Genomic DNA, 16,511 nt, shown 5'->3' on the forward strand with positions numbered 1-16,511 from the left:
ATGGAGCAGGGATGAACCTCCCCACTGTGTCCTACCCAAATCTAATGCTCAGGATTATGAAGACAAGACTAAGGTAGTATTAAGTTTTAAGCCACTAGGATCCAAGGTAATGTGTTACATAGCAGTAAACAGCCAAAAATACTGATTTTTTTTTTCTTGCCCTTTAGTGGTTATCCTCAATGCAGAATCCAAAGCATTACTTTTAAAAGCCTGAAAATTTTAACTGCTATACTCAAAATCCTCCAATGATTCCTCCTTCCCCATAGAGAAAAAATCTACACATTATCTTTCTTAGTTACTCCAGATACTTTTATCTTATTCCTTTTCTTTTTTTTATTTTTAGCATTCTTACAATCTTCTAAAATACTATATAATTTATTTAGTACATACATTTATTTTATTTTTAGTTGTAGTTGCACACAATACCTCTATTTTGTTTATTTTTATGTGGTGCTGAGGATGGAACCCAGGGCTCTGCACGTGCAAGGCAAGCACTCTACCGTTGAGCCACAACCCCAGCCCCCATATATATTTTTATCTCCTCCCATTAGAAAATAAGATGCATGAAGGCAAAGATTTTTTTTTCCTATTTTGTTCATTAATATACTCAAGTACACAGGAGGTACAGAATGAGTATATGTTGAATAAATAAAATATTTCCTTTAGGGTGGTATCTTGTTCTATAACTAGTAATGGCTACTTATCTAATTATACTTATTTCACTGACAGCTATTTTCAAAACTCTAATTATTCACATTATTCATTAAATCCATCTTGTTAGTCTTATAAAAGAATCTGAATTAGTCCTTAACAAATTTTAACTATTTGTAAAGAATAACATTTAGCCACTTACCTTTTAATTAGATGGCGCATTTAAAAACAAAATATTATCTTCCAATTGCAATTAATTATGATACTTAAAAATTTAAAATATTTACTTATTTATTAATAAAAAAGAAATGTAGGCTCTCATTTTATACATAAATGGATTTAATTCTTAAATCAATATTTTAACTAGGTAAAGTTTCACTTGAACTTTGTTACCAGGGAATAAAATATGGAAACTTACCAGGGAGTGATGAATTCCCATTTTCACTACCAGTTTCCTTAAATGACTGGTTACACTTTTCATTTTGGGGTTCCAAAATGTCTCTATACTTTGAGACCATAAGGACAGAGATAAAATATACAACAGCCAGAGCTAAGAATTGAGCTTGTTTGCTATCCTCCTGGGAAAAAATAAAGGTAGTTTTTCATGACACTATTATATAATATGTTTTGATTTCATTTCACATCACAATATTTAAATATAAACATGCTCACATACCTTGTAATATCATAGAGAACAATATATTATTATTTATTTGTGTGATAAGTATATTAATAAACTTACCTGAGAAAGGATTAGGCAGACTTTTGGAACTATGCCTTTAAGTGAGAGCTTTTATACTTTGTAAACAAGGACAAAACCAGTCTCACCTTTAAAACTTAAGTAACTCAATCTGAAGAGATATGTCATAGCATACTTTATGAGATAAATCAAGTAGTAATTATAACTACAAGGATAATTAATATTTTTACTTTTACTCAATATTTAAATATTTAAATATGTAAAACAGGCAAGTACAAGCTGCACTAAAAGATTCACTCACAGAGAAAAAAAAAAAAAAAGTGAGGTTATCAGATACAAAACAGGATGCCAAAAGAATTCTTGAAAGTATTTTGAGTGGTACAGACATCCACGTGCCCAGCACTGAAAACATAATGTCGCCACAGAAAAAGGACAAACTAGGGGCTGAGGTTGTGGCTCAGCAGTAGAGCACTCGCCTAGCACGTGCGAGGCACTGGGTTCGATCCTCAGCACCACATAAAAATAAAAACAAATAAAAATAAAGGTATTGTGTCCAACTACAACTAAAAAAAAAAAAAAAGTAAAAGAACAAACTAGACTGACCTCTAAAAGAGGCCAGGATTGATTCTAGCTCTATTGATCACCCACCTCTGTTTATCAACAACTTCTGTATCTAATCCAATTCTCCATCTTCAAGAGGACCCTACGTATACCACTGTTCTAGTAATGTTTCAAAATAGGCTTGAACTTAATTTTTTTAAACAAAAAATTTCAAATTTTTCTATTAAATCCTGAAAACTAAAGGCACCTCCAGTAGTAAGTTTAGAATAGGAAAACAGAGGGCTGGGGATGTGGCTCAATGGTAGAGTGCTTGCCTAGCATATACAAGGCCACAAGTTTTGTTTTTAATAGATAGATACAAATTATTGGCACAAATTTGATTAAAACTTATTAACTGCTGCAAAAACTTTTATACATAATCAATTTCAGGAAAAAAAAATTAGATATCAGGTTCTCCCTTAAATGCTTGAAGCAATGTGAGTCACATTTGTAATCTGACAAAATCTATGGTACTTTGTAGGTCCATGTGTAACAACTTCTTAGTCTTGGTGGAAAAGAAAACATTTTTCTTTTTTAAATAACATTCCTTTTCTGAAGTTATGCCTATATTTCTCTACCATACAATTCTGCCATAAGTGCTGCTAAAATTGCCACTAAAAAATGTGGACACCTAGATTGCTTCCACACTTTAGCTATTATGAATTGAGCTGCTACAAACACTGATGTGGCTATACAGCTGTAGTATGCTGATCTTAAGTCCTTTGGACATAGACCGAGGAGTGGGTCAAATGGTGGTTCCATTCCAAGTTGTCTAAGGAATCTGTATACTGCTTTCCAGATTGGTTGCACCAATTTGCAGTTCCACCAGCAATTTATGAGTGTGCCTTTTGCCCCACATCCTTGCCACCATTTATGTTGTCAGTATTCTTGATAATTGCCATTCTGACTGGTGTGAGATGAAATCTTAGAGTAGCTTTGATTTGCATTTCTCTAATTACTACAGATGTTGAACATTTTTAGATGCCATTCAGTAGATTAATAGGTAAAGAAACTCTGGTATATATACATAATGGAATATTACTCAGAATTAAAAGAGAATAAAATTATGGCATTTGCAGGTAAATGGATGGAGTTGGAGAATATCACACTAAGCAAAGTAAGCCAATTCCAAAAAAACAAAGGCCAAATGTTCTCTCTCATAAGTGGATGCTGATCCAGAGGCATGGGAAAAATGGAGGCATGTTGGGCAAACAGGAGAGAGGGTAGAAAGGGTGTGTGCGGGCAAGAAAAATGGTGGAATGAGATGGACATATTACCCTAGCTAGGTACATGTATGACTGTACATATGATACGACGCTACATCATGTACAACCATAGAAATGTAAAGTTGTGCTGCAATTTTATACAATGAATAAAAATTCATTCTGCTGTCATATATACCTAATTAAAATAAATTAATTAATTACAAATATGTGGCCTAGAAAAATGTAAGCAAATTATTTACTGGGTCTTAACTTCTTAATCAGTTATGAATTGTATATACCTGTTTAAATCCTTACTTACCCCATCAAATTCCCTAGGTCCTTAACTCATTTCTACCTCTTACTTATTGAATGATCTTAAGCAAAAATTTAACCTCATGTGGCAATCCTACTCATATGATTATTATGAGAATTACATAATAGGATGATGGACATGGAATATTCAGTACTATGCAAATTCACAAATATTTAGTAAGTAAGCAGTGATAGCACTCCAAATTCTATAGATGTATAAAAACCTACTCAACAAGAAAAAACTAAAATACCAGATGATGAGAAAGGAAAATGAAAAATCGAGGTTATAAAGTTCATAAGAAATACATATAATATATACTTAGAGCATCCAGTATTAAATATACAATAAATTAGTTCAACAAAAACTAATGATAAAATTCCCAATGTTAGGGAGTGAGATTACAAATGATTTTTATTTACATCCTAATACCTTATATATAACTTTATATTTTCTGTGAAGCCAGGGGTGGAAGAACACACTTGCAATCCCAGCAACTCTGAACACTGAGGCAGGAGAAGCCCAAGTTCAAGGCCAGCCTTAACAATTTAGCACAAGACCCTCAGTAACTTAGAGAGACCTCATCTCAAAATGAAACATAAAAAGGTCTGCAGATGTAGCTCAGTGGTAGAGCACCCCTGCATTCAATACCTAATACCATGAAAAAATAAATTAATCTACATGAAAATCAGTCATTCTCTATGTCAAAATGAGTTAAACCAAAATTATTTTCATCTTTGAAAAATTAAAAACACATTGAGAGCAACATTTCATCATGTACCTTTTAATCACATTAATATACCTCTGGGGGGAAAATATACACTATTCAGTAAAATAATATAATACTCAGAAATTGAATATTTCATTACACTGAGAGCATGGATTCTTGGATTAAGCCTGCTGGGTTTGAATCCTGACTCTATAATGTACTAGCCAATTGACCAAGTTACTCAAGCATTCTGTAACTCAGATTCCTCATGTATAAAATGAGAATTATGAAACGGACAGCTCAAGAAGTTGCTGGGCTTCCTGATAATATGTAAAGCCCTGACACTGCTTACAGTGAAATGCTGTATTATTCTTTTTAGCATCATTACTCTGATATGCTAGCTCCATTTATTTAGACAATTCTTTCTAATAGTCTAAGATTCTAAAATCATTGTTAAGAGATCTGGCTTTCCTTTCTCTACCGGACTATTTTACATTACAAAGAGTTTTTACTCTAGCACTTTCAGCTCAGAAGGGAGAAAATATGTATCAGCTAAGAGAGTACTTGAAAGAAATATTTTAACTTACTATGTCTCTGAAAACAACTGCCCTGAGTCGATTAATATCCATGTCTTGCAGGAGCCTGTCAAGATCTCTTACTGGAGATATACCACCAGTCACAATGTCCACTGGACTCTATTTAAGAAATTTTTTTAAAAATACATTATATATGTGAACACACACACACACACACACATACACACACACACACAATACACAGATTTTTTTAAAAAATAAACACAGTATTCTAAGAACGAGAAAACCATGCTAAAACATTCTTTTTCCCATACATTTTTTTTCCTTTTTTTGAGGGGGTGAAGAGCGTATACAGGGGGAAATTATGTGGGAAAACTGACATATTTGAAGGAAAAGGTATCACAGAAACAAGAAAAGTAAACATTTGGAAAAGCAGACAAGATTGAGTATAAGCAAATCTGTACTGTATATTTAAACACAAACATTTGAATGTTATGTTCACAGAGTAACATAACTATTTTAGAATCTCTGTCACAATTATTTAACTTCAGGTTGAAATGAACAAATTAATTTAAGATCTTAACTATGAAATATGAGTATGCTTTTTTGAAAATGACAATTCTGTATGCTCACCTTTGCTGCAGATTTCCCCAAGAGAACAATGCTTGAGGTTGTTTTCAGGCCTTTCCCTGTATCTCCCCTGACTTTCAGCTGTGAATGTTGTTGACATTCTAAGCAATTCCTTACTGCCACTGCACACACTGTCATTTGTTTTAATAAAAATATTTAGAGAAAAAAAAAAGAAAATCATATTTAAGATTATGGAACTAATACAAATCATCTTCTACATAACATGATTTACATAAAACTTTACTTGAAATGGATTTCCTTCAGCAAATTCCTAAAACATCCCTGCATGTTCAGTGTTTAGTGTCTTGATTTTGTTTTCTGTCATAAGGCCCAGTTAAGATCTAGGAAGGAAATGTACCGTAGTAATTTGTACTTCTGAGTCTGCTGAAAGGAAATCAGTAAATCGTGTTTGTTTGTTTGCTTGCTTGTTTTTGTAACTGTGGTATGGGAATAACACAAGGGCTTCCCACATACTAGGCAAACATTACCACAGAGAAACACTCCCCAGCCAAGTTCAGGAAACTTAATAATAGGTTACTCTTTCATAGATCTCACCTAAGGGGAAAGTAAATATTTGAAATAATAGTGGAAGAAAACAGAGCAAGCCACATTGTTATTGACTAGTTGTTCAATTACCTTAATTGCAATAAAATGATTAAATTGGAAATTTTTATGTTTTTCCTATATTGTATCATTGGAATATGATACTAACAGAGACTCATAGTGTAATATTTAGGCTTTATAGGATCTAGTATTTACTGGCTTTCATTAATAGTGCTTAGAAGGTGGAGAAACAAAAAAGCAAATTTGATTTAATACAGAGCCTAAAATTTAGAGCTCCTTTTTAGAGCTACCACCAATCAGTTACTCAGATTATCTAGGTGCTGGCTTGTGTTTTGGGGGGAGTTTGTTTTGTTTTGTGGCTTTTTTGGTACTAATGATTGAACCCAAGGATGCTTTCCCACTGAGCCATATCCCCAGCCCTTTTTATTCTTTGTTTTTTGTTTTTTTGTTTTTTTTTTTTAATTTTGACAGGATCTTGCTAAGTTGTGTAGGACCTTTATTAAATTGCTAAGGCTGGCCTCAAACTTGTCATTCTCCTGCCTCAGCCTCCCAAGTCGCTGGGATTACAGGCATGCACCGCTATAACAGATCAGTTACACAGAGTACTCAGAAATTAATTTTGAATTTTCAGTGATGAATTAGGTCATGTACACTTGACTATGATTTACTTGATATCATATAATCATCTCAATTCTCAAACAAATCTGTAATACTCAAGGTATTTGAAATTAAGATGGGGAAGGGAAACAAATTAGAGACAAAATAGCAAACTTAAGTGGGGAAGGTTAAATATCACTATCACACATGACTAGAAGACAAAAATTTAAAAAGGAGGGCTGGGGATGTGGCTCAAGCGGTAGTGCGCTCGCCTGGCATGCGTGCGGCCCGGGTTCGATCCTCAGCACCACATACCAACAAAGATGTTGTGTCCGCCAATAACTAAAAAATAAATATTTAAAAAAAAAAAAAAATTTAAAAAGGAAAGTATTTGGAAAGAGAGCAACAAAACTTGGATGAAAGGAAGAAAGGGAGAAAGGGAAGAAAGGGAAAAGATATGAATATAATTTTGGGGCTGGGGATGTGGCTCAAGTGGTAGCACGCTCGCCTGGCATGCGTGAGGCCTGGGTTCGATCCTCAACACCACATACAAACAAAGATGTTGTGTCCGCCGAAAACTAAAAAATAAATATTAAAAAATTTCTCTCTCTATCTCTCCTCTATCTCTCTTTAAAAAAAATGAATATAATTTTGGTCAAATTTGCTTATCAGGCCCAGTTTTAAAAAAAATTGTACTTTAGGCACAGACTACATAAAATCAAACTTGGGTCTGTATTATTATAAAGTTAAAAACCACACTAGATCTCTTCATTTCAACCAATCTCAGGAGCACAGGTTATTCTTGTTATTGCCATCCCACCTTCTAACCACAAAGCTCAGGAAATACCATGAATGAGAAGTCCAGGGATCAAAACATCGGAATTGTTTCCCTAATTTACCACACTCTACTAAGTGACCCTGGACAAGTCCCTTTCCATGTCAAACCATGTGCAAGAAGACATGGTGCTGGAGTCCAGCAAATCATCTCTTGATTCTTTTCTAAAGCTATGAAAATGAGAAAGAGTATTTCCCTAGTTTCTGAATTTAAATGACTACTGAGTAGAATGAAGCTTTGCCAGTGTAGCCTTGTATTTTTAACTGTGGAAATGCAGGGAAAAGCCTCACACAGTGGCGCATGCCTGTAATCCCATTGGCTCAGGAGGCTGAGGCAGAAGGATCATATGTTCAAAGTCAGCCTCAGCAACAGTAGGTGCTAAGCAACTCAGTGAAACCCTGTCTCTAAATAAAATACAAAATAGGGCTGGATGATGGAGTGCCCCGGAGTTCAATCCCCAGTACAAAAAAAAAAAAAAGAAAACAAAGAAAGAAATGTAGGAAGTGGAAACATTTTAAAATGGCATATGCAAAAGTAAAAAAAAAAAAAAAAAAAGCCTAAATATTTTAATTATATTGATAATAGAAAGTTTTAAAAAGAAGCATACTACAACAGAAAGAATAGCCACACTAGTTCAGCAAAAATATATTCAAATTCCAATCTGACCAAATATAGGTTTCAAATTTAAGTTTCCTAATTTCTCTGGTCTACAATTTTCTCAATAAAAACAACAAAATGACAGCTCAATTTGAAAATCAGAACTAATCACAAGCCAATAAATGACAGCTTTCATTTTATGCTCACAAATTTGAATTTCTTAATTAAAAAGTTAAAACTATTTTTTATAAATTGTAATACCTTAACAAATTATTATTTCCTTAGAGAATCCTAATTTTAAAAGTACTTTCAATGGCATTTTGAATAAAAATAGTAATTGTGCAAAAAACTCTAATTGTATTTATTAGTAATAACATGCTAAACATGGAAAAATATTTCATTAACTAATTGGGTTTTCTGCTGCTTCATAGGTACCTTATTTCTGATCTGTTTACACATGGTCATGCTTCCTAAGATTCTGCTTCCATTTCTTGGACTGACTCACTATATCATCTTCTCTTCATTTAATAAGCAAGTAATTCAACAAAGTCTAAGTATTTACAATTTGGTTTATTATTTATACTTAGATAAAAGGAATCTTGTGCAAAGAAAAATATTTTTTGCTTTACCTAAAGAAGCCTAGTTAAGACTAAACGTCATTTTGCATATTTTTACTGTCACCTAAAGAAGAATTGCTTCCAGATAAATAGGGATTTTATGCTTCTATTAACTGCTTTAACAAATTACCAGAGTTTATTTGAAGAAAGGCTGTACTTGAATGATTCCAGTTTAGAAACCTACTTGTTACTGAAGTGTGTTTGCAAGAAAGGAGAAACCAGCATCACATGGGAATTGGGAGACAAGTTGAGGCTGTACCTCAGTCTACATGATCTAATCTAAATCTCTACCAAGATGCTTGCTGGAGTCTTAAAACTTGAGAAGCACTACTCTTGAAGCAAAAAGGGGTTGCAGGAGAAGAAGGAATGCTCAGAATCACCTTAGCAAATTGTTCAAATTATGCCCCTCTCCCTAATACCTGACCTGCTAACTACCACTATGCATCACACACTAAAAAGTCAACATATACAACTTGGCTGGCACATATCTTCCCCCAAAAAACGAAAGATGATTTTCAAAGTAATATCTGGATTACCAAAAACTATAAATTCCTAATGATTTGAAATAGCTCACCTAGTCGGAGACACTGCCGCAAAATACCTCCAGATGACATATTTTTTTCAGCTTCAATTTCAGTGAAGCCAAGAGAACTTGCAAATATAAGCACATCCACGAGGCTAATTAGCCTCTGCAAAAATGTCACAGAGGCTTCTATGGAAAGGCCTTGAGTAGGTTCAATATTCTCCAGTTCATGCTGTAAGGAATAAAGTTTGACATTTACATCAAAATTCTGATAAAAATCTAATTTTACCAGCTATATTCCCCAAATTTCTAAATTTGATTTTTTAAAAAGTCAGTCAGGCTTTCAGAAATACAGTACAATAGGGTGATTTACTTATTTCATCTAAAAAAGAAGGGCAACGGGAACATTAGGGAGAAACGCTGTCAATCATTTTCTTCATTAGCTGACTCATCCCTAAAAATCAACACTCATTTTAATATTTTCACGCCTGGAACAAATTCTAAAAATCCTTCCAGGTAACTGCAAAAGATTTTGTTGCTTTTGATGTATAGCAGCTATTATGCATAGTAACCCACCACATTCAAGTTTTAATCAATAAGGCTGTATAACACTCATATTTTCACACCAATTGTATGTAGTAGTTAGGTCCTTACTGTAGCCGATGTAGCAGCTGAAAGCAATGGCAGTATACCCCCACAAGCCATAACCATATTGTCCATCACTTGAGAGACGAGATGAATTGTGTTGTGTACAAAGATGACATTATCACTGCTATTCACGAAGTCCATAACTGTCTTTGTTGAATGGCTGTCCAAAGATAAATGATGTTTACTGATAAAGCTAAACAAAGGAAATCACAGTTTGCCTACTTGAGGAGAGGAAGGATAAGAAGGTGCTTTGATTCATCTTCAAAACTGAGGAAAGGCAATGATGTAGCGAGTATTTGGGGGTATAACCTTCCTCAGAAGAAGTAAACCATTCTATGGCAACAGGTACCATACATGTCCTCCTTTGGTTCTGAAACAAACACTATTCATTTTATGTTTGACTTAAAAAGTTGGATGAAATTATCCTTACTGAGAAGTAATGTGGCAAAAATAAGGAGGTAAATGGTGCTAAATGTGTTCTAAAAATTAGTTTCGACAAACATTTTCTTAGGTAAATCCAGAAAATGCTTTTAAAAGAATAAGACTCATATACAATAAAAATAATCACATCAGGCTCTGTTAAAATTATAAACATGTGGGGCATGGTAGCACATGCCTGTAATCCAAGTGGTTCAGGAAGCTGAGGAAGGAGGATTCAAGTTGGAGGTCAGCCTCAGCAACTCAGTGAGACCCTGTCTCAAAAATAAAAAGGGCTGTGGTAAAATAAAAAGCTCAGTGGTAAAGCACAACTGAATTCAATCCCCAGTACCATTAAAAAAACATTAAAAAAATAAATAAAATTATAAATCATACAGTGGAAGATAATATGAAATATACAGATTTCTTCTACTAGAGAGAGACATGGAAAATATTATACTTAAATCTTAATTATTTTGTAGTACATCTAGTAATAACCCCACTTGGTAGGCCTACCTTCTAGTAAATTGCATGCTATAAAATATTCTACAAGAAATTTTCAGCAATTTTTTTTAAAGAAAATTCTCTGCCGTATTTTTGTAATCCTCTCAGAGAGGGATTTCATTCTTATAATGGAAAATAAGAGTTTACTCAATAAAACCTTACCATAAAATATTTTATATTCGACTTTTTCAACCGAAAGTCTAAAATTAATTGCAAAATATTTATATAAATTTCTTTGAAAAACAAAGATTTATACATATCTTCGATAGTAAACATATGGACAAACCTTCTCCACATCTGTATATCTGTTTCTATGGAAAATAAGAGATCAGTGAGCAAACGCTGATGCATTTGAGACCACTTGAACTCAGGAATACGAAATAGAGCAGATCTGGAATCTCTCCTTTGTCCGTCAACCACATCTGGGGCTGTTCCTTGTTCTGGCTGTTCCTGTTGCCTTGACATCTAATACAGAAAATTTTTAAAGTAATATAATGAGTTCAACTTCAAAGAAAAACATTAGTAAAAATCATGCAATTCATCTAACAAGTATTCAAATTTTAAAACACCAAAGAACCAAATTAGAGAGAAAAAATTATCATTAGAAAAATGAATAACATTAGTATTTTAGTACATTCTAAAGCAAAGTTATCAAAACTTCTAAACTACTACAATTCAACATTAATTAACTTAGAACCATGTTAAGAATTTCTACTATGCGATGTTTCATAAAGGAATCGATCAGTTCTTAATTTTGAATCTTAGAATCTTTAATCTAGGCAGTTGCTGGATAACAAATTAGCTAAAATAAAAAATACACTAAAAAAACATAATGAACAACAAACCAACAAAAAAAAAAAAAAGAGGAAGACAAGATAAGAATGTAAATGATAACATGCAACCAGAATCTCACTTTATCACTCAGAAATACTGACAAAAGAGAAAACTACATCTCTAGATAGCACACAAGCTCCTTTCTCTCTCACAGACTTCATGGTTCAATTTAAACCATGAATTTTACAACTAAAATCTACACTAGTATTTCTGTAGACCTAGACTTCATTGGAAAATTAATGAGCTAAAATGGAGTCAGTCAAATGAAGGGTGAAATATAAGTACTTCCAATATTTACTTTATAAACTAAAATTATGTCAATCCTGAAGTTTGAAAATAGTAACTTTTGATAATTCTGTGGTAAAATATTAATAAAAGCTGCAATTTACAAAACTGGGGCTAAGGATGTCGTTCATTGGTAGGGCACTTGACTGACATGTGTGAGGCCCTAGGTTTGACCCCCAGTGCCATAAAAAAAAAATTAATAAATACACATTAACTGTCAAATACTTGTGCTAACAATTTGAAACAATCTTTACATTCACTGCATTTATGTAACAGCAAACAGGAATATGAACCAAATTTAAAGAAAAATAAAATATAAGCATATAAACTGGCTCTATTTTAACTCAGTGCAAATATGACTTGAGAAGAAAATAAAATCACCTCAAGCACATGGCGCTGAGGTTGAGGTGGTTCTGTGTTCGCACTGGCTTTTAATTCCAGTCTCTCGGTATCTGTAGCAACAGTAGAAACATCCAACTTGGCAATCTTTTGCTCAGAAGTAGCAGGAGCCTCGAAGATATTACCATGACAATCACTAGTTGATATGGTTTCTCCAGCAAGGTCAGCTGTTTTCTGCCCTTTCTCCAGCATCTGTTCAACATCTGATTGTACAGTTGTTTGGGAAACAGTGATCTCTGGTGAGGTAGCAGAAGACCCTGATGCTGGCAAAGCCAAGAACCCAGAATCTTTAGAATCTTGAGCTTCACTATCACTTTGCTTTTTAGTAACAGGTTCTTCCTCTTTAAATATTAATTTGCAGTCATTACTAAGTGTGTCCAGGCTTTCACTGGCCTCAGAAGCAACTGGAGACAAACTATTATCTTGAAGAGCTGTGTGCAGACTGGCTTCCTCAGTGGGACTACCTTCTACCTTCAGTTCCACATAATCATCTTCTTCTTCTTCCTCTGCTATAGATTTTTCCAGTAACTCTGGCATCTCTGAAGCATCCTCTTCTGAGGGGGAACTTAGAGAAGCAGTTATTTCACTGATGACGGTTGTGTCTTTGTCAACTGTTTTAAAAGAATTAGAGAAAATAGTCACAGATTCTGCTATGTCAGAAGATACTTCTAAATCACCTGCATTCTTTGTCTCATTTGTTGCTATTTCTTCCAAAGTGACTTCAGCCAGTAACTCCTGATTTTCTTGCTCAGTTTTCCTGTCTTCATTAGATATATTTTGCATTTGCAGTTCAATGTTGGGTGCAGAGTCTACTGAACTTGTCTTCTCAATACTTGAGTTTTCAGCACTATTTGTGGTGAAATGAGGAGAGAGAGGAGAATCCTTCATGTCTGACTGCTGAGATCCCAATGAAATATCCACATCTCTGCTAATGCCAGTGATGACTTGGACTGAACTTGAGGAACATGGCTCTATTTCTTCATCAACTTTTCCTTGCTGTTCCCTAAATATACTGGCAAGGTTTTCTTTGTGTATTTCAAAAGTGACCTAGATTTTAAAAGTACAATCAGTTAAATATACATTAATAATGAGTATAGCATACAGAATATAACATTAAAATACTTTTAATAACTTTTCAAGTACACAGTTTACACAACACTGTAAAATTTAAATTCTCCTATAATATCCTTAATTTGGTAAAATGATTTTATTTTTTAAAAGAGAGAGAGAGAGAGAGAGAATTTTTAATATATATTTTTTAGTTTTCAGCAGACACAACATCTTTATTTGTATGTGGTGCTGAGGATCGAACCCAGGCCGTACACATGCCAGGTGAGCACGTTACTGCTTGAGCTACATCCCCAGTCCCGGTAAAATGATTTTAATAACAATAGATAGTGTGGCATAAAGCCACACTAAGAACATAATTAGCCCATTCTTTAAAATGTATATAGAAAAAGAATTCACCCTCTACTGGTCACTATAACTTGTACCAAAAACTGAGTCTACACCCTTGGGAAGAGTGTTATACACCGAAGAATACACTGCTTCAAGTGCAGTGAAAACTCATTTCCCCAAGATTTGTCTTCAGGAGAGATTTAAAATAATAATAATAATAATTAATTGTGCTCATTATTTCAGCAGCTCTCCATATACCTACTGTTATGATTTGGATATAAGGCATCCCCTAAAAGCTTCTGTGTTAATGCAGTAATGTTCAGTGGTGAGATGATTAAATTATAAGAGCTGTAAATTAGTCAGTGGATTAATCCATTCGATGAATTACTAATTTGAATGGACTATCTGGGTGGTCACTGTAGGTAGGTGGGACATGCTGGAAGAGGTAGCTAACAGGGAAATGCCCTAGAACAGTTAATTTTCCCTGTAGCCTTGCTCCTGCTTTCTCTATGTTTCCCAGCTACCATAAATTGACCAGCTTTCCTCCTTCACATCCTCTGCCATTTTATTTTGTCTCGCCTTGAGCTCAGAGGAATAGAGTCATCATCCTTGTACTAAACCTCTAAACCTTGAGCCAGAATAAACTTTTCCTATAATATCCTTATTTTGGTAAAATGGTTTTAATGATAATAGATAGTGTGGCATAAAATTTGTTCTTGCCGGGTATTTTGATCACAGCAATGAGAAACTAACGCACCTATGAACTACAGACCATTTTCTTACTAAGCTAAAGAATACAAATTCTTTTAAAACAGAAAAAAATAAAATCCAAACCTTCCCCAAAGGTAAACCAATTGGTTGCAAATGGTCTGAAATTTCCAGTTAGTCCATCCATACATACACTCATTCTACTTGCATATGAGTGATAACTATGTATTCAGCACTGTGAATATTTCCATATTATGCTTTGCCTTTTACCCAAGTAACTAGAAACAACTGAATAGGAAAAAAAGTAAAAACTAGAGTAGTGTGACTATAATGTCATAAGATTTATAACCTCTTCAAGAGGTTATAGCCACCATTATGTGATTTCTACTTGTGTTTCAAAGGAAATCTCCACTTCCCTATCCTCCAAAAACACAAAGGAAAAAGTGCAATGCATGCAGAAAATATAAACATAGCTATAATTTATTAAAGCTAAAATTGTTGTGTCCTATAACCTAACATTATATTTATGGCACACTGAATATTCATTCAGTAAATTTTTATTGAGCCTTAGTGTGGGAGGATGGTAGATGATAACAAAAGAAGAAAAATTTTTTTTCTTAATACACAAAATTTCATAGGCCTTTTTGAATCACATAAGTAGAAGGCAAACAAAAGAATATCTAATGCACAATGCAAAAATTTCCTCCTATACATACTAACTAGACATTACCTATGATATATACATAATATTCATGCCATAATGGGACATAGCTAGAGATGAAAACATCTAGAGAATATTATCTATAAACATTTTCCTAATTAAAATATTTTCTTAGTTATAAATATTAGGGAGTGTTTTAATGTTCCAAAAAGAAATGCATGTATTTCACACTGAACAGTAAAGTGACACAATAGCAGTTTTTAAAAATCAATTTCTTTTACACCCATAATGCCACAATTACTTTGAAATTCATTCTTTTTTTATTTTAAAATATTTTTTTAGTTGTAGATGGACACAATACCTTTTATTTATTTGTTTGTTTATTTATTATTTATTTTTATGTGGTGCTGAGGATCAACCCAGTGCCTCACACATGGCAGATGAGTATGCTAACACTGAGCCACAACCCCAGCCTCTGAAATTCATTCTTTAATTGTTCAATGACTCACATTTATTCATCAAAAATGTACTGAACATCTATAGCATGCCAGGCACTCTGTGATGAACAACACATTGTTCCTGCCCTCATGGAGTTTATGTTCTAATGGAAGAGGCAGAAAATAAACAAATATGTTAGACAATGACAAGTAGTAATAAGAACTCTGAAGGGAAAAAAAAAACACAAAGAGTAAATGCAAAAGAAAGTCTAGGAGACAAGGGTGTATTTTAATGGGTATCTGAGAAAAGTCTCCCTGTTATATTCAAACAAAGACAAGAATAAAAAAAGAGAAAAAGCTATGTGAAAAGGAAAGATGGAAAGGCCCTGGAGCCAAAAATACACTTGATATGTTTGAAGAACAACAATGAACCAGTAGAATGAAAAATGCAGAAGATGAGATCAGAGGAGTAGCTGTCGGCTAGACATGACTGTAGAGCATCAGAGACTGTGTTAAAGATTTTGGTTTTATTTCTGAGGGAGCCACTTGAGAAAAGAGTGGAAGGAAGACACAATCTGATTTCTATCTTACAGAAATCACTGTCTGGAAACCTGACTTTAGGGAAATTATTTCTGCACGAATACAATAGTTATCATTAAGAAAGCCAAGTTACATACTATCAACCTTATATTAATTTTGAAAACAATTTATTTTATTTTATTTTGTTATAGAATTGATTTTAATTTTCAATAATTGCTTGCTTTAATTTTATTGAAATAAAGAGTTTTTGGAATTGAATTAAATGTATCAATAAAAATGAGTACATGCAATTTATATGTTCAGGTTAAAGAACAATATTTTTTAATCCCATGTATTGTCCACCATGTTAAAAGACAGAATATTACCAGTATCTCACAATTCCCCTAGGGGTCCTTTGCAAATTGTACTCCCTGATCTCCCCACTCCATTGGGAGGAAATCAATATCCCCACATTTCTATTGTTTACTATTTATTTTTTTAATACTAAAACTAGCACAAATCTAGCCAGAGCAAAATTTAATACACAAATTGCCACAACCAACTAAAGGTTCAGAAAAGCAAGAGAAGATAAGATACACCAAATCTATAAGTCATAGCAAGCCTTTT

The 16,511-nt window shown here is 33.6% G+C and overlaps 1 protein-coding gene across 6 annotated transcripts in view; it reads right to left on the reverse strand.

The window, feature by feature from the left end:
* Lrba (LPS responsive beige-like anchor protein) overlaps positions 1-16,511 on the reverse strand; it is a 607,623-nt gene that overhangs the window by 534,711 nt on the left and 56,401 nt on the right. For 5 of the 6 annotated variants that reach the window (XM_048813495.1, XM_048813494.1, XM_048813493.1 and 2 more), the window contains exons 14-20: positions 12,144-13,208; positions 10,930-11,108; positions 9,729-9,882; positions 9,126-9,306; positions 5,345-5,472; positions 4,763-4,870; positions 1,070-1,229 (exon numbers count right to left, since the gene is read on the reverse strand). In XM_048813495.1, the coding sequence (XP_048669452.1) occupies positions 1,070-1,229; positions 4,763-4,870; positions 5,345-5,472; positions 9,126-9,306; positions 9,729-9,882; positions 10,930-11,108; positions 12,144-13,208 (1,975 nt within the window). Of the gene's footprint in view, positions 1-1,069; positions 1,230-4,762; positions 4,871-5,344; positions 5,473-9,125; positions 9,307-9,728; positions 9,883-10,929; positions 11,109-12,143; positions 13,209-15,437; positions 15,453-16,511 lie in introns of those variants that run through there. The other variant, XM_048813496.1, reaches the window with a different exon arrangement.

The sequence above is a fragment of the Marmota marmota genome, unplaced genomic scaffold (genome assembly GCF_001458135.2).
Source record: "Marmota marmota marmota unplaced genomic scaffold, marMar, whole genome shotgun sequence".
Classification (NCBI taxonomy): domain Eukaryota; kingdom Metazoa; phylum Chordata; class Mammalia; order Rodentia; family Sciuridae; genus Marmota; species Marmota marmota.